Source organism: Anabrus simplex, chromosome 1 (genome assembly GCF_040414725.1).
Source record: "Anabrus simplex isolate iqAnaSimp1 chromosome 1, ASM4041472v1, whole genome shotgun sequence".
Classification (NCBI taxonomy): Eukaryota; Metazoa; Arthropoda; class Insecta; order Orthoptera; family Tettigoniidae; genus Anabrus; species Anabrus simplex.
Window position 1 is genome coordinate 235323103 of NC_090265.1, and position 18795 is coordinate 235341897.

General features: G+C 37.7%; 1 protein-coding gene across 1 annotated transcript in view; it reads right to left on the minus strand.

Annotated features, from left to right (window-relative positions):
- The window catches only part of LOC136864374 (transducin beta-like protein 3), a 157975-nt gene that overhangs the window by 67503 nt on the left and 71677 nt on the right, over nucleotides 1-18795 (minus strand). Inside the window, exons 7-8 of the mRNA XM_067141294.2 lie at nucleotides 16244-16443; nucleotides 4388-4591 (exon numbers count right to left, since the gene is read on the minus strand). Of these exons, the coding sequence (XP_066997395.2) occupies nucleotides 4388-4591; nucleotides 16244-16443 (404 nt within the window). The remainder of the gene's footprint in view (nucleotides 1-4387; nucleotides 4592-16243; nucleotides 16444-18795) is intronic.

An 18795-nucleotide genomic window follows, 5' to 3' on the forward strand; every position in this document is an offset into this window, starting at 1 on the left:
TGTAATACGTATAGGATTTTGTCAGGACCTCTGAAAAACAAAAAGTATAAGTGTGAAACGTATAAAAGAAGTTTTACTGTAACTGTCATTGTTGCCAACATTAACATGCATAAAGCCACTAAACACACACAAAAAACTACCAAATTTAATATAAAACCCACTGATGGTTTTTTTTTTCTTTTTTTTTTTTTTAAGAATTTGCTTTATGTCACACCGACACACATAGGTATTATGGCGATGATGGGATAGGAAAGGCCTAGGAGTGGAAGGGAACTGGCCATGACTTTAATTAAGGTACAGCCCAGCATTTGCCTGGTGTGAAAATGGGAAACCATGGGAAACCATCTTCAGGGCTGCCGACAATGGGGTTGGAACCCACCATCTCCCGGATGCAAGCTCATAGCTGTGCGCCCCTAACCGCACAACCAACTCCCCTTGTGATTTTTTCTCTCACTCGCTATATACCCCCTCAACATCATTAATATTAGTACATGTGTTTTAAGGTAGCATAAGGCCACACAAAGCTGTTACAACAGAGAAAAATCATCATTGAACACGTACCAAGACTAGAAAATTAATACTTCTGGATCTCCACCTTCGTTTTTTGAAGTGGCTGTAGAGGTTGGAGCTCATGCAGATGTTGCTTTGTAGGCTTGTACTGTCCCAATTTGTTTCAACACTTGCTGGGGCAGTTCAAAATCATGGCAACATTTACTAAGACATCTTAATGCAGTTCTAACTGTCAAGACTGACTGCAATAACTCAGTCCCCATTCTATTTCTAATTTTGGTTTTTACTACGTTCATTTGAGAGAGCCTCCGTGGCTCAGGTGGCAGCACGCCAGCCTCTCACTGCTGGATACCGTGGTTCAAATCCTGGTCACTCCATGTGAGATTTGTGCTGGACAAAGCAGAGGCGGGACAGGTTTTCCTCTGGGTACTCTAGTTTTCCCTGTCATCTTTCATTCCAGCAACACTCTCCACTATCATTTCATCTGTCAGTCATTAATCATTGCCCCAGAGGAGTGCAACAGGCCTCGGCAGCCGGCACAATTCCTATACTCGCCGCAAGTTGGGGGTTTCAGTCATCCCATCCCTGGCCCGGTCAATGACTGGAAAACAGGTTGTAGGTTTTTGATGCATCTCTATAACTAATGACTTCACACCAAAAACTTCTAGAACTTCTGACATTCCACCATTTGATTAAATCTACTGCACCCCACTGTGCCTCTATTTTTCCTCTTATTTTTGATTGGATGCAAAACCTCTCTATTAATAGAATCAAATATTCCTTAATTTGTCGAAGAGTATGACCAGGACTTAGTTGAGCAATCGTTTTTAATATTTCCATATTTTCAGGAAGTCTTCTCTTCAGTTCCTTGATCAAAGAAACGACAAAACATGCACAGCATCTTCGAATTAACTGTTCATTTGCTGCGGTGAGACTTTGTTCAGTCTTAATCTTTTTAATTTTACTTTCCCGTAAGTATGCCAGGTATGGTTTAGGGTTTAAATGGTTTTCAAAGTCACTACTGGTATACCAATCAAATTTAAATGTAGGCACTACAGTAGCTTTTCCCAATGATTCAATCAACAATTGTCAGTTAAGAGTTTAGATGTGTCTGTTGTGTTGGATTCAAAGGCTTTATTTACTCTTGTAACATCCCCAAGAATCCCTTTAAGGAATAGCAGATAAACTAAATTGTCTTCATCTTTAAGCATAGCATGCAGAGTTTCTGCAGTATAACAGCTCTCACTGATCCTAACAATTCCAAAATGTGTTTTCATTTCCAGCCATTGTGTAACTATTCTATCAATTGCTGGGTAATCTGATAGCCATCTGGTATTACAGAACTGAATTATTTTCAATGACTCATGGCCATCATTGAAAGCCTGGTAAATGTCTTGGATGCAAGCTGTCTAAGGAAAGATTTTGAGAACCAATTATAAATCTCACTTATAAGTAAGTCAATATTTCTGGGCAAAGTGTTAGCACATGCATGGGAAACTGCCAATTGTATGGAATGGCACACACATCTTACAAGAAATAAATCTGGTAAATCATCTTTAATCAACTTATGAACATCATTGTTTATTCCTGTCATCACTTTGGCATTGTCAGTACCTATCCCCTTCAGTTTGCATGGGTCTAAAGAATACCATTTAAAGCAAGTTTTAATTGCTGTTGTAATAGCTAAGCTCCATTATGGCTAAAATGTTGTAATTATGCCATTTTTAGTGTCACTGTAATAAATAATTACTATACCCAGATACTTAGTGACACTAATATCTGTAGATTCATCTACCAAAATGCTGTAAGGACTATCACCAATGTCCTTTCAAAGATCATTTGCAAACTATGGTCTGAAAACATTCTTGATAATACTGTTATACTTAGTCCTGTGTAACTGTAAATTGTCAACAGCCCTGATTCCCTTAAATTTAGTTTTACATAGAGTTCCTAAGTGATTACAATATAAGAAAGATGTATGACACCACACAAACAATGCTAATGACCCATCAGGAGGGGTGGTTTCACTACATTTTCTAACATTAAAAAACTCACATTCATCTAACTTTGGTGGGATTACAATTGCATTGGCAGCCTGTTTATGTTTTTTTTTTTTGTGTCTGTGTGAGTTAGTTAGTCCGCATGCCAAGCAACTGAACGACGACAGTACTTACAGAACGTCATCATAGGGACCCCTGGGATTTTTTAATCGATTCATGAAAAATCTTCTCTTTAAACCACTTGGACCTACAATTCTGTATATATTTTGGTTTAACTTTACCCATTTCACACATTAATACATATATGCTACAAAAAATGCAATAATTAAAGCATGAAGAGTATTTAGCATCACCACATACATGTACTTTCAACTGCTCTCAAGCTGAAACCGCTTAACTACTATTACTATGACACACTTAAGTGATCCTTCTTCCTTTTCTTCAAGGAAATCCCCTACATATCAGCTCCACCAACAGTTCAGGCCTTTTCCGGCTCGCTGGTATCACGACTGCTGAATGATTACAATATTACCCCCTCTATCATACTGCACAAAACTTTAATTTTAAATACACATTGAAGTAAGCATCAAAAAGACTAGATTTCCCACTGCCCCCTGTGTGTTAAAATTTACCCACTGATGAAGAGTAAAAAAGACTAGATTTAGCGGGAAAAACACCATGTTGGCAACACTAGTAACTTATAAGCTATAAATTTAATTTTTGTTGTGTATTGAAGTGCAATTATAAGAAATGAATCCACCTTGAATCTATTAAAGATAACTATTTAGAGTATTGTTTTATTCCTTGAATTGACATCACTGATGAAGGGAACGGATATTTTTCCTGAAACATGTATGATAAAATAAATAATTTCAATCATTAAAAGTGTACTGACAAGGTGGACCCCACATAAACTATTTTAAATAGTTTTCTTTAATAGATTCAGACAAGTCAATACAGGATCAAATAAATACCTATTATGGTTACGTTTATCAACAGGGTCCACCTTTTCAATACAATATATCAAGTAAATGATATTACATCAGTCCTGGGACTGGTTTCAGCCACTTAGTGGCTATCTTCAGCCAAATAAAAATTAAACAGGTTATGTGATAACTAAAACAAATGTATAGCAGATAAAGACAATGTTTCAGGAATAATTATAACATTAAAATACAAAATATAACAAAAGTTAATTACTGTATTAATTGTCTGGTATACATATGTTTTAGTCATCACATAATCTGTTTAATTTTTATTTGGCTGAAGATGGCCACTAAGTGGCTGAAACTAGTCCCAAGACATATAACATCATTTACTTGATGTATTGTATTAAAAAGATAGACCCTCTTATTAATTTATTTCTGATAACACTAGTAACTGTATATGTTACACACTATTTCCCTACCTTGGCCATAAAGAACTTTCCTACCATCCAACCTACAACATAACAGCTACACTCAGTTTCCTTTACTATTACACACTCGCCACGTGGTTTTCACACTGGAGGCCTATCAACACTCTACTTTATCTTTTCCCTCCCCTTCTGCCCACCCGTTGTGGCCCTGAGTTACTATGCATCTCGATGTTTAGTTCTTGCTAAATCCCCTGACTTATAATAAGCATAAATTAGGGAAGATGAAATTCTTGAAGTTTCCTTCATGTTATATTTGTTCACATCATCAGTCTTCCTTGGTAGTCTTTAATGTGATGATAATTTCTATCACTTTATACAATACTCTTAAATCAACATCATGTATTCTCACTGGTAAGTTGCTACTTAACCTGTATAGCTATGATCATGGTACTCTACCCAACCTGGACATAAAAAATAAAAATATGCTGTACATTTGAAGCATTCAGAATTCATATCTTACCTTGCCAGAAGAAAGCAGTAAGTTAGGGTTGCTCGGTGTAGTAGCTAGGGCCAGCACAAGATCAGTATGTCCTCGAAGCAACTGACACCCCATGTCAGCAGTAGAGTACAGTTTAATGTCAATACTGTTTGATGCTACTGCAAGATGTGAATCATCTTGGCCAACAAATACAACATCCAGGATCTCTTCACTGAATCCAATAAGCTGTCAATGAAATCAAATTATATCAAGTACCTTTAAATGTTAAAAATGAAAAATGCCATAAGCAATAAATTTTACATTTCAGCAAATTACATATTGAATGCCAATGTTGAAGGGAATGAGAGAGAAAGGAACAGAGAGAAATAAGGAGCATAATGTTGAATGAAGTGAATACTTAATTTGGTGACCATTGATTTTATTATGATAAGAGCCAAGATCACAATGTGGGCGCACTTGGCATTCAAGTCGAGGAATATTACTGGCAACTGCATGAATGAAGTGTCTCCAAATGATTCTATTTTCCATTAATACCTTCAGTTCTTCCAGTGAAAAACCAGTATTAATTCTATCTGTGATGAAGTCTATCCATCTCAGAGTCACCTGCCCTAACTTCAAAGTTCCTTCCATTTTGCCAAGCATAAGCATTTTTTCCAAGGAATCAGACTGTCTCATAATACGCCCAAAACATAACAGCTGTAACCTTCTTCTGAATTACCCATTTGTTTGTCTACTTGGCCATCAAAAGCATACATAAAATTCTTCGCCAACACCAAAGTTCAAACACATCCATGTAATTTCTATCTTGCTCTTTTATGGTCCATCTTTCAGAACCATATGTAATCATGGGAAAGATTATTGTTTTAACCATTCTGACCCTAGTGTGCACAAACACATCCAAGTGTATTTAGACTAACAATCTGACTCCCAATTTTTACTAACAAGGAGAGGCCAGATCCTGTGTGCAACCGATTTCAATGAGCTTCAATGTACCTGTTGGAGGGACACTCAATATCAATTTATTTATAAGGGTTGAGGTCAATATCCTTTTGTTTTTGAAAAAACTGAGGTCAAATGTCATGATGCAGGATCCACTTCTGACCAAGTGGAAGTAATAGAACACTAAACGGCGAACAAATCTGACTTAAACATGTCAGGTGCGCAACGTAATAATTTCCGGAAAACTGATGAATCCCTGATTCCAATACAATGCATATATACTTGGAGAGTTACACAGCAGTCAACTGGAGTGGTAGCCTAGTGGTCACCAAAGTTGTCTGCGAACCTTGATGAGGCGAGTTTAAGTCTCGTTTCTTGTACAAAATAAAGTATTATTTGAGGGAACGTGAAAAGAAAAATGATGGGCTGATGGCCAGGCAAGCATCAATATTTGGTAATGAGACGAAGTCTCTCATAGTGCATTGGCACTTCCGGTGGCCCCAAGTAGCCTACGCAGTGGCCTCCATGGTATGCACTAGCCATGCGTCTTGGTGGGTGTGCTATTTACCAACTGATGAGCCCAACTTAGCACACAGGGGCGAAATGCTGGCAACCAGGAATGAGTTAGCTGGAAAATTTATAGTGTCCAATAACGGACCATTTATACTGGTATTATAAATTTACTCATTCAGGACAAATATTTTAGGTTCCCTATGGGAATCAATATCTATATCATCTGATGGCCAGGCAGGCATCAATTTTCGGTAATGAGACGAAGTCTCTCATAGTGCATTGGCACTGCCGGTGGCTCCAAGTAGCCTACGCAGTGGCCTCCATGGTATGCACTAGCCATGCGTCTTGGTGGGTGTGCTATTTACCAACTGATGAGCCCAACTTAGCACACAGGGGCGAAATGCTGGCAACCAGGAATGAGTTAGCTGGAAAATTTATAGTGTCTAATAACGGACCATTTATACTGGTATTATAAATTTACTCATTCGGGACAAATATTTCAGGTTCCCTATGGGAATCAATATCTATATCATCTGATGGCCAGGCAGGCATCAATTTTTGGTAATGAGACGAAGTCTCTCATAGTGCATTGGCACTGCCGGTGGCTCCAAGTAGCCTACGCAGTGGTCTCCATGGTATGCACTAGCCATGCGTCTTGGTGGGTGTGCTATTTACTAACTGTTGAGCCCAACTTAGCACAATGGGGAAAAACGCTGGCAACCAGGAATGAGTTAGCTGGAAAATTTATAATGTCCAATAATGGACCATTTATATTGGTATTACACACTCCAGTTCCATGAGAAAATTTCTGCATCCATTACATCATTTCTCAGGCATGATTCAACTCCTATTACAATATCTGGTAAGAGTACATCTATTAAATTACTTAATTCTATTCCTTTCTTTACAATACTTCTACAGTTCAACACTACTCTACAACCTGATTTTTCCATTACTTATGTTGATTCATTGCAATTCTTTTCTCTGTCTGTGTTTGCCTAAATTCCTAATCTTTTGCCACCTGTATTCATCCATTTCTTTTTTCTCTTTCATTTCCCTGTCCTTATCTATCTTCCTTGAAAGTGTAGGGATGTAGCAATCCTATCGCCCAGTAGACAACCGTTGGAATCAACCTCCCAAGAATTGGTGGGCAAACAATAAATGTTCACTGGCAAGAGGTAAGGTCTGTCATGAGCAGACCACTTAGTGCAAAATAAAAACAACACAAGAACCCAAAGAAAGCCTGACAAGCCTTTTTTAAACCACTTTCAATTATAGAATGAGCCTCAAAATGTAAGTATTAACAAATAGAAAAAGTGGGTCAGGTATGATGGCCTACATCGATCTGAAGATAGAAGGGTCTCTAAGAGAAGAAAAGTGAGAATGGGAACACTGAACATTCTATCACTAACTAGAAAGACAAACACATAGGCGAAGCTTTATCTGACCGTGTAATAATTAAGAGGGGAATTCCTCAAGGCAGTATTATTGGACCTTTATGTTTTCTTATATATATAAATGATATGAGTAAAGAGGTGGAATCAGAGGTAAGGCTTTTTGCAGATGATGTTATTCTGTATAGAGTAATAAATAAGTTACAAGATTATACGTGTATAAGACCCCTTTTTCTCCCCACTTTTTTTTTTTTGCTAGGGGGCTTTACGTCGCACCGACACAGATAGGTCTTATGGCGACGATGGGATAGGAAAGGCCTAGGAGTTGGAAGGAAGCGGCCGTGGCCTTAATTAAGGTACAGCCCCAGCATTTGCCTGGTGTGAAAATGGGAAACCACGGAAAACCATTTTCAGGGCTGCCGATAGTGGGATTCGAACCTACTATCTCCCGGATGCAAGCTCACAGCCGCGCGCCTCTCCCCACTTTTACAGCCAAAAATAGTAAAGAGGGGGTCCAATATGCGATAACCTCAAAATTTTGTGCAGCGAACACATGACTTCTAGGCTATAAAGAGCTATAAATTGTGCGTGTAAACATTCTATACTATTATTTAACAAACTTAGAACATATTTAAGTTATACTGGCTATTTTAATCGGAAGACAGTATTTCTAAACGTAAAAAGACAATAAATGGTGAACACGACTTTCAGGCCTATGGTACATATAAAAGTCCGTTTTAGTTACTCATATCATGTCATTTGTTACATCTCGTTAATTCCTCTGGTGAGGTTGACGTCAGGAAGGGCATATGGCCGTAAAAACTTGCTACGAAGATTCGTCTCACTTCATACTCGACCACATAGGAAAAAGGGATAAGGGTATCGTGTTATCATATAGCTAAATATTGATACAAAAGAACCTAATGGCCAGTCATTTGTCTCTGTCAGTTCAGCAGTAGGCCTACCACACAGTAAACCTGATCACTGCTTCCATTCGAATTATCGCCGTGCACGGCCAACTTCCCTGCCCTGCTACCGGCATGTCGGCAATTCAAGTGATGTCATCTTCACTGCCATCTCGTTAGTTGCGACAGCCATGCTTCATTCTCTTTGAGCCATGCACTGCAATCGAGAGCATACGAGGTCCCATCTTTTTGAACCTTTTAAAAATAATTTTGTTCCCGACTATAGAGTCTAAACAGTGTGAATCTATTCCCAAATGATTTCTGGACAGGGTCTCTGATATTTCCAGTTGGTGTATGTGTAGCAGAAGCCACTCCTTCCAAATAAAGCCGTGCTGTAGAAGGCATGCCGGCATGTCAAACCATCAGATGATAACTAGCGTATGTTACGAGTTGTACTTCCGAATGTAATACATGGTAACCGGAAACATTCTTTTGATAACTGCGGCTGTTGAAACACAGACCCTATTTTTAAGTAGCCTACATTACATGCTTGTTCTCTACATTATCACATCAGGATTTACGTACACAGCTGTCCATGAGATAAGACAGACCACATTGTTTAGGTTAGGTATATTATCGCCCTGATAGTGACAATAGTTCCTCAACGGAAAGAATAAAAATAAATTACAGGAAAATATACCGCATTTGTGGATATCTACAGGTGTGGCGGTAATGTGTTTTATTATCATAATGTTTAATTCCGTACGTTCGTTGTCTCTTTTCTTATTAACGCATACCCTAGCATGTTTTGTTTGCCGTCTCCAAAAATCATTTAAAGTATGTGGGGATTATTATTATTATTATTATTATTATTATTATTATTATTATTATTATTATTATTATTATTATTATTATTATGTCTCATGTTGAGTGTTCAATCGATACTGCTATACGGTTCGGAAATTTGGGCTGAATCGTTAAAAATTGCGAAATATCGGAAAAGAATTGCGGCTGTACAATGGAGAGTAGCTTTACGAATTGCTTGTGCATATCGTACAGTATCAGAACCTGCGATTCTAGTAGTAGCAGCAGTAGCTCCTATTGACTTGTTGGCCTTTGAAAGACAAGAAATTTGGCTCACACAAGAAGAGCTAGGAAGGAAAAGGGCAAAGGCTTTGGCTCTTAGTCGCAGAATGCAACGATGGCAAACAGGATGGGAAGATGATTCTAGAGGGAAATGGACTAAAAGACTGATACCTTCTCTGGGCGTATGGGTTGGCCGAAATCATGGTGAGGTGAACTACTATCTCACACAGTCCTTGACAGGTCATGGATACTTCCGAAAATTTCTTCATAGACTAGGGCTAGCAACTAGTCTGGCGTGCATATACTGCGGTGATATCGATGACGTATTACACACTTTCTTTGTGTGTGTTCATTGGCTGCCACAAAGAAGATGCTTAGAAGTTATGCAGGGAGAAATGACGCCAGAAGGGATCTTGTCAGTAATGCTACGAAGTCAAGAATCTTGGGACCAGGTGGCAGTTTACATAGAAAATATTCTGCGTCAGAAGAAGAAGGACCTGGATGATTACGACAGACAGTAAAGCAGAAGAAGAAAGATGAAGCACAAGATGCATTAAGCACGACATCCGTCCTGAAGTAATGCGAGAGCGGTTTCCGGGACGGAGATAAACGTCGTGGGAAAAGGGAGTGTGGTTTTTAGTGGGTAAGAATCTCCACACACTTGTTGAGTGCGGACCCTCACAAGCGTCTTATGAAAGATTTTCCACACTCCCTCGCAAAAAAATATAATAATAATAAATATATTATTATTATTATTATTATTATTATTATTATTATTATTATTATTATTATTATTATTATTATTATTATTATTATTATTTGTTAGGTACATTGGCGAGTAAAACAATCGTTTTAATTGGATAGCTTTTATCACATTTCAAACTTGCTTCTCTCCAAATATATACCTATATTGGCCCGAGTTACTAGATATTAAACGACCCATTGTTAATGATCTCGCCTGCTGTATAAATAGCACCAACCGTGAATATTTCTCAACTAAAGTCAACTTGTTTCCTCATCCCGAGATGGTACAGCTCTTTTTAGACACACCGCCAGTGGAGGGGAGTTACATGTACCGCTTTTACCACATATCAACCTTCCTGCCATTCGTAAATCTCTGGCAGTACAGTACTGGGAATCGAAGTCAGACTTCCAAGAACAGCAACTAATTGCGCTAACCATTACGCTGGCAGACATTATTAACTACAAAACACAGACATATAGCATGACTGATGCATGCTTGCAATGTGCGGGTCGGACACGAAACTAGGCCTATTCATGCGACGTCATCAGAGCTGCAGCAGACCTATGGTACGGAGGCGGACATTTCTTAACTATGAAACACAGATGTACCGCATGGATTCGACACGTTTCCACTGCGTAGGTCGTACGGACGAAACTATTCACAAATTTGTGCGATGTCATCAGAGCTGCAATAAGACTTGTACCCACTTTGAAGTGGAATCATTGTTGTTCTCTGATGAATTACTTTGGGGGGGGGGGTCTTATATGCGAGATTTATTTTTTCATTTTCTTTGTCTCGAAAAGCCAGGGGGGTCTAACACATGAGTAAATACGGTATTTGTGAGTAAATGCTATATATCCTTAGTACCTCTGCATTCCAAATTCTCCTTACCAGCTATAATTCAGTGCAACAGATCACTGATAGTGGATGAGAATATGCACTGAGTAGCTGCATTGTAGTCTGTTTTATACATCAGTTATTATTGCTGCACAGTCATCGTTTTGTGATGTACTATTACAGACAGTCTGATATAAAGTCATACATAAAAAGACAGGAACATGAAATAGGACACATAATGGGACATACACTGTGACGAGTCAGTGTGAGAAGAGGGAGCAACAGAAAGAGGAGACAAGGACAAACATGAAAACATTGAAGGATGAAGACAGTCTCAACATTTTCATTTACTGTCATACTCAAATTCTTTTGTATCCGTATCACCTTCCTTCATTCCTCTGGGATGGTGTTTTCCTGCTATATCATATTGAATAGTCTGAACAGCCACTGGGTTGCCAGAATTTCTGCTGCTCACTGCATTTTCGCGCTTAATGTTTCCACACCCACTTTTGTCTCCTCGTGCTTGAGCGCCTTCTCAGTTTTCAGCCTTGTCCATTGTTATGGTTTCTATATCTCTCTGTGCAATAGCTTGTCAAAGTAAGTTTTGCATTCTTCCCTGATTTCTCCCTCATCTTGCTTGTCCTTTTTGGCCTCATGATCACTTCTCTTGTTCTTCACTACTCTGTACAGCAATTTCATGTTTCCTCAACTATCTTCTTTCAGTTTGTTTCCGAACTTCCATTTCTTCTCTTTTTTTCTTCTTTTCTATGTTCTTAACAGCATATATTTCTTGGAGTCAGTATTGTCTAATCTAGTCCCTTCTTAATTGGTCTTTTGTCTTGACAGATGTTTGGACCCTGTCATACCACCGTTGCATTTCCTTTTTCCTCTTGATTGAACCTACAATTCTACATAGGTTTATCGTCTTCCCCTCAAACATTTCTTTGAAAATTTTCTACTCCATCTCTCTCTGCTTTAGTTATGTCACACTTTGGCAAGCTTTCTTGGATTATTATCTTGTATTCTTCCTATACTTGAACTACAAATTTCCACCTCTTAAGGTTTGGCATTTTCTTGATATTTTTCCGACTTTCTTCGGTCATTCATTTTTGAAGTTTTACTGAGAGAGTTGGCCGTGTGGTTAGGGGCGCGCAGCTGTGAGCTCACATTCGGGCGATAGTGGGTTCGAACCCCATTGTCAGCAGCCATGAAGATGGGTTTCCGTGGTTTCCCCATTTTCGTACCAAGTAAATGCTGGGGCTTTTCCTTAATTAAGGCCACGACCGCTGCCTTGCCACTCCTAGCCCTTTCCTGTCCAATCGTTGCCATAAAACCTATCTGTGTCGGTGTGATGCAAAGTCAATTGTAAAAAGAAATTGTGAAGTCTGTATTCGTTATCCATACTTTGAATAGAGATGATCTTGACATCATTGATAACCTTGATATCATTGATATATCTGCCCCCTTCCTAGTTTGTGATGATATGGATATAAGTGATAGAATGGTCATAGTTCCCATCTTCACTTTTCTTCTCTTACAGACCCGTCTATCTTCAGATTGATGTAGGCCGTCATGTTACTTTGTTGCTGTCCTTTTTTCTGAAGAATATATTTTTAAACATAAGCCTATTTCTTCTGCATAAATCTATCAGCTGTTCTTTTGGGTTTCTGCTTCCGAAACCATATGGCCCGGTGAAGTTCTCACAGCCCTGTCCATCTACTTCAACTTGTGCATTCAGATCTTCAATAATATTTTCCTCACTAATTACATCTTGATGAAAGTTTTCTTTGTCTTCTTCACACCAAGCTCGATAGCTGCAGTCGCTTAAGTGTGGCCAGTATCCAGCATTCAGGAGATAGTGGGTTCGAACCCCACTGTCGGCAGCCCTGAAGATGGTTTTCCGTGGTTTCCCACTTTCACACTAGGCAAATGTGGGGGTGCTGTACCTTAATTAAGGCCACGGCTGCTTCCTTCCCACTCCTGGCAGAGATCAATAGTCTACGTAACTCACATTAATTACCACAAAATATTGTGGTAGTATTCTCCTGTTGTTATCATACTATGTATGTATTATGATAAAACAAGCTGCATTCCTTGGTACCTGCTGAAAGGCTGAATTAGAGAACACTTGCTAGTAAAACAAACTCCCCCCACCTGCTTCAAGCCATATTCCTGATCATGACACCACCCACTTCACTGCTGTCTTTGTCAATACACTTCCAGGTAGCATGGTTGCTAACAGCGATAGTCGTTTGGAAAGTGACCTTCAATCAAGTAAGTTGTACATTACCATGAGTGCTACCGGTAATAAACGTAGAAGTTTTTCTGCAAGTTTTCAAGTAAATGTATTAACATTCGCTGATAATAATGGTGTGTGGACCATCAGCTATGAATTAACTGTTCAACCAAAAATATAAGTTATTGGTGAAATCAAACATGAATGTAAAATCTTTCTGCAAGCCAAAATTGAGTCAGTGGTCTGAAGTGGAAAAGGAAGTATTGGAGTGGGTGTAGGAAATGCTACAAATGAAGGCACATGAACCCACAAAGAATAAAGGAATCAGTGAAAATGAGTTTAAATCAAACAGAGGTTGTTGGGCTGTGTGCTCCATGCAACGAAACAATCTTAGTTTACGGATGCATATGTCACTGCATCAGCAACTGCTGGAAGAATACACAGATAAAGTAACAGCATTTCATTGGTTCCTGTCTCCTAGGCATTTGCTAATAGGAAACATGGATCAGACTCCAGATTATTCTGATATGCCAAGAAGTTTGACCAACCACTAAAACTATGTGTAAGTGGACTGTTTGAGCGTGGAAACTTATCAAGCCACAAATTACTGAGGGAAATTTCAAGAGACCTGGTGCAGATCTTTCGAGCTGACTCCATATAGGCGACCTGCGCATCTATGAGGATGGGACCTTACCTATGAAGACGGCACATACACCCAGGCCCCGAGCCATCGAAATAACCGATGAAGGTTAAAATGCCGGATTCGGTCAGAAATCAAACCCGGGACCCTCTGGACAGAAGGCCAGCAAGCTAACCATTTAGCCATGGAGCCAGACGGATCAGAAAATGATACAGTATGGGAAACAATCAATTCTGCAAATGGTGACTCACAAGACAGTGACGACTGAGACCATGATGATAGTGATGAGGAATGAAATATGACAAAAGGAAAATTCAATTTATTTTGAAATTCTCTCTAATAATAATAATAATAATAATAATAATAATAATAATAATAATAATAATAATAATAATATTCGTCACCATAAGACCTATCTGTGTCGGTGCGACGTAAAGCCCCTAGCAAAATAATAATAATAATAATAATAATAATAATAATAATAATAATAATAATAATAATAAAAGATTCGACTTTTATTTTTAAAATCATAATTATTTATCATTTATTTAAGACACTGAACTTGAAGATTATTAGTCCTGCTCTATGACTAGAGCCCTGCACGGATGTGGATATCCGCGAAGTTAATGCCTTGGAGGATACAAACTGAATGGCAGAGTGGATAATTTTGCTGATAACTTATAAATAATGATATTGATTTTCTGCCAGGTATACTATTGTTTTTGTTTACGGTTAGGCGGAACTTGACACTGGTACAAGAGAATAGTGATATATAAAGAGCTTTGAGACCATAAAGCTGTAAATTTGACCTAAGCGTAACTGGCTTCTGCCCGCAATTAATGGAAGGAAGGAACAAAGGTCAATACGTCGTTAGTAGTCGCAAGAGTCAATTTGTAATAAACCTGTGAATGTAAAGGTTCTGGTGCTAGGTGTTAGGGCTATTGTATTATGTTAATAGATCTATCCATTCGTGGATGCGGGTGCGGATGAAGGAAGTGCGGATGCGGATGTTATTTTGTATATCCGCGCAAGACCACAGATAGCCCAAACCGTAAGTGTGCCAGATTTATGTCATGAAAAACACAAATATACAATGATCTTCGGATAATAAATTTACTGTTCTGCAATTTATTTTTGAGGTGGCTGTCTTTTTATTGATTAATTCATGTTCTGATACCCTACTAATTTTTTTAATCTTTTTAAATCTCTTCAATCTTTTGGCATTCAATAACAAACAAAACATGTGTCTTATGTATGAGTAGAATAATACATTAACTTATTCCATGATATTTGCCCTTCAAAGCATCAAAGTTCATAAAATATATACTGTACATACAAAAATTTTGTTAATATGTCGACTGAAACCTTTAAGCTATTTTCTGATGAATGAAATGAGTAACTCAAGAAAACAGGAACACAAAATGTATTGGGTGTGCCATCTGAATGACTCTGACCCAAACTTCTCACGGTTCAAATTCCAATTAATTCAAGTGGTTTGCTTACTACATAAAACTGTAGGTGCTATGATTTATAACTTAAGATTAATGATAATGTGAAACTCTAAGCTTGTACACTTAATTATTCCAGCAACAAAGTAACATGACGGCCTACATCAATCTGAAGATAGACGGGTCTGTAAGAGAAGAAAAATGAAGATGGGAACTATGAACATTCTATCACTTATATCCATTATATCACAAACAAGGAAGAGAGGCAGATATGTCAATGATGTCAAGGTTATCAATGATGTCAAGGTCATCTCTATTGAAAGTATGGGCAATGAATAATACATGGTACACAATAACAGCTTTTCACAGCAAATATTATTGAATTATTCTGGGTAAAGCCATATTGGTACAATTAATTAGGTTCTACATCAGATATGAGTGCCAGCACCGAACAAGTGGCCGCGGAGTTTGGATCACGCAGCTATCATCTTGCATTCGAACCCCATTGTCGGCAGCCCTGAAAGATAGTTTTCCATGGTTTCCTATTTTCACACCAGGCAAATGCTGGGGCTGTACCTTAATTAAGGCCATGGTCGCTTCCTACCAACTCCTAGCCATTTCCTATCCCTATCTGTGTCAGTGCGACGTAAAAAAATAAACTGTATTAAAAAAAGAAAATGAGTGCCTGGTCTTAACAGTCCAGATCTCAAAGATATTAAATTCAAGAGTATTTCTTTCAATACAGCTAATAATGCCCATAACACAAAATTAAAAATTTTAGAAATAACATAGAAGGAATGCAGCAGATATACAAAATTTGAACTGTCTAAATTAGTTAAAAAGCAAGCATGCTAGGAATTTGATGATTAAAAATACTACAGTTTTATGTTGTATCCAGCAATAACGTATGACTTTTGATATAATAAAACTCGTATGCACTGACTGGGATTTTAATCGCTTAAATAAGAAGCATTAAAGAAGTGACAGCAATGACACCTCCAAAGTTCCAGTAGTGAGTGAGCGAATATGTTACAAGGTAGCGGAAGTGATGATGGTTGTTTTAAGAGGAAGAGCAAATTATTAATGATCTCTTTTAAGTACTCAAGTAATAGCATTGAATAATTTTCAACTGACCTGTTTCTTACAGTTGAATGTGTCCAGTTCATGAAGGATGATGTTGTGATCTACAGTTACAACACCCAAACAGTTCTTTTCTTCATTATATAGGAGATCAGTAATAGCCAAACCTCCCTCTTCAGCTGCTTTTGACACCAGCGAGTTTTGTTGGACATACATTTCACGTCCTCGCAACATTTCCCACACACGTATAACTCCTGAAAAACATTATGAAGGAAATTAGATGCTTTAACTCAAAGAAAACCTTTTAGAAAATATTATGAAATACCGTATTGGCCCGAATATAAACAATTCTTTTTATGTAAAAAATTCTAACAAAATCCATAGTCATCTTATGTCAATAACCTAACATTTATGGACTCAATTTTGCAAAAGTCTATTTCTATCATTCGTCAGTTGTACTGGCTTGTTGAGGTGGGAATTACCACGTACATTACAATCAAGCACAAAGTCATAAATAAATCAAAATTTCTTGAGCTGTGGCAATTTTTTCCTAATTGTGGCGTGTGATCTGTTGCTACCTGGGTTGGCCATTATTGGTCACTATTCCAGTAATGGCAGATCATGTGGAAAGGAGATTGTATTTGTCATTTCAGTTAAATAAAGAAGAAAGAGAGGTTATGATATAAACGTCAAACAGCAGCTTGCACACAAGGCAAACTGTTCTAATAATGTACAGGCTGCGATAAAATTCACAGTCCCCAAGTGTAACGTACAACGTTGGTGGAAAGACAAAGAAAAGTTTAAGATACAACTACGCTAATGTTTTAAAACTTAGTAGTTTTTAAGGAAATGACTGTAATGTTTTATTCCGTTCACCCTGGCTAAAACATATGTGGAATAATGTATCTTAAACTTTTCGTCGTCTTTCCACCAATGCCGTCCGCTACACTCAGGAACTTCGAAATTTATTGCAGTCTGTACGTTATTAGAACATTTGGCCTTGCGTGCGAGCAAACATATGCATTTAACAAAGCAAGTTTTGGAACATGCCAGTCACACGATATATTTTTAACATATTTGCCTTTGTTGTAGGACCTCGGTGTACATCGTCATGTATTTTTGAAGAAATTAAGTGTTTAGAAAAGACATGATATAATGAAATACAAAATTAAAGGCAACTGTCTCGATTTAGACAAAGTCGTTACCAGAAACAACAGAGTAGTAAAACATTCGCAACATAACGGTAATGAACACCACTGGCAGCTACCACAGTAACCACGCTGCTTCCCTTCACCACCGGCGAATGCATAAAACTCGACCTTCAATGCGCACATCTTTATTAGACCTATAGGCTATATCGCTAGCCGCAGCAACCGGTCGTACAGTGTCTCTGCGTAATGTCTCTTGTTCTCGGGAAATAGTAAAGAAAGAATGACATTCTATTTGGCAGGAGACAGACTTGCAGCACGGGCGATCGGGTGAGCGACAATCTCCTGAATAGATAAACAAATGTCCCTCTCTGCTGAGAGCAAGAATATTGTTTGTTCAGACTAGTGCAATAATATTTCGTTCATGGTTAAATTTGGCAACTAATCGAACTGAAGAATTTAACGGTTATAAAAGTAGCTAGCATGGTCATCACGTAACGTAGCAGCTTGTCCTGTAAGGTCAGTGACAGCAAGGAGGACATATTGTTTGGTTCAGACCAATGTTACATCACTTTAATTTGTGGATAAATTAGATAAAATGAAGAATTGGACGGAATTAAGAGGAGGAAATTCTAATACATGTGAGGTATCGGAATTAAAGCAGACTTAAAGAAAGAAGAAAAGAAGAGAGCAGAAAATATTTTAAGAGAGTGACTAACTTTATAGATGTTATTTATTATTTTACGAATCGGAGGGTTCTACTAAATGGCAAAATAAATTTAGACACGAAGAAACATTTTTTTCTTTTTAAATGTAAATAAGGGTGTAAAGTTAACATATAGTGATTAATTTAATAGATTTTATTATTTATGATTTGAAAATTCTAGTTTAAAGTCGGTAACAACTGACATAGTAAGTAAGTGAAAGGTGAAACACAGAGAAATATTGTAACAATTTCAAGACTTATACATAATTGCTCTATTTGTACCAATGCACCAAGTCCAAAGATTAAGTAATGTTTGACACCGCTGAAGAAGAGAGTAGTTGGCTCTCGAAACATGTACGGTAATTAAATATAATAAAATATGTAAAGTATTGACAAGGCAGAAAAGTGTTCTATAGAGATTTGAATATAAGTCAATACGGACCAACATGGTGAAAATAATCAACTCTGTTCATAGCTCTCGCTCCGATGGGTAATTCTGGCCTAGGTAACAGGATAATGTAAGTTTTCTAGAGAAATGAATTTCATTTTAAGGGTCCGTATTGAACTTTGATTAAACCAAATAAAATAATAAGTGAGTTATTCCACCTTTTCAATACAAATCAAATAGTGTATATTATTTAAACATTTAATGGAACTAGTTTTGACCTATTTAAAGGTCATCTTCAGCCATATCGCGTGTAGAACAAAGTATTTGAAACGCAGTGGTTTTATTTTTTTTTTATTTTTTTACT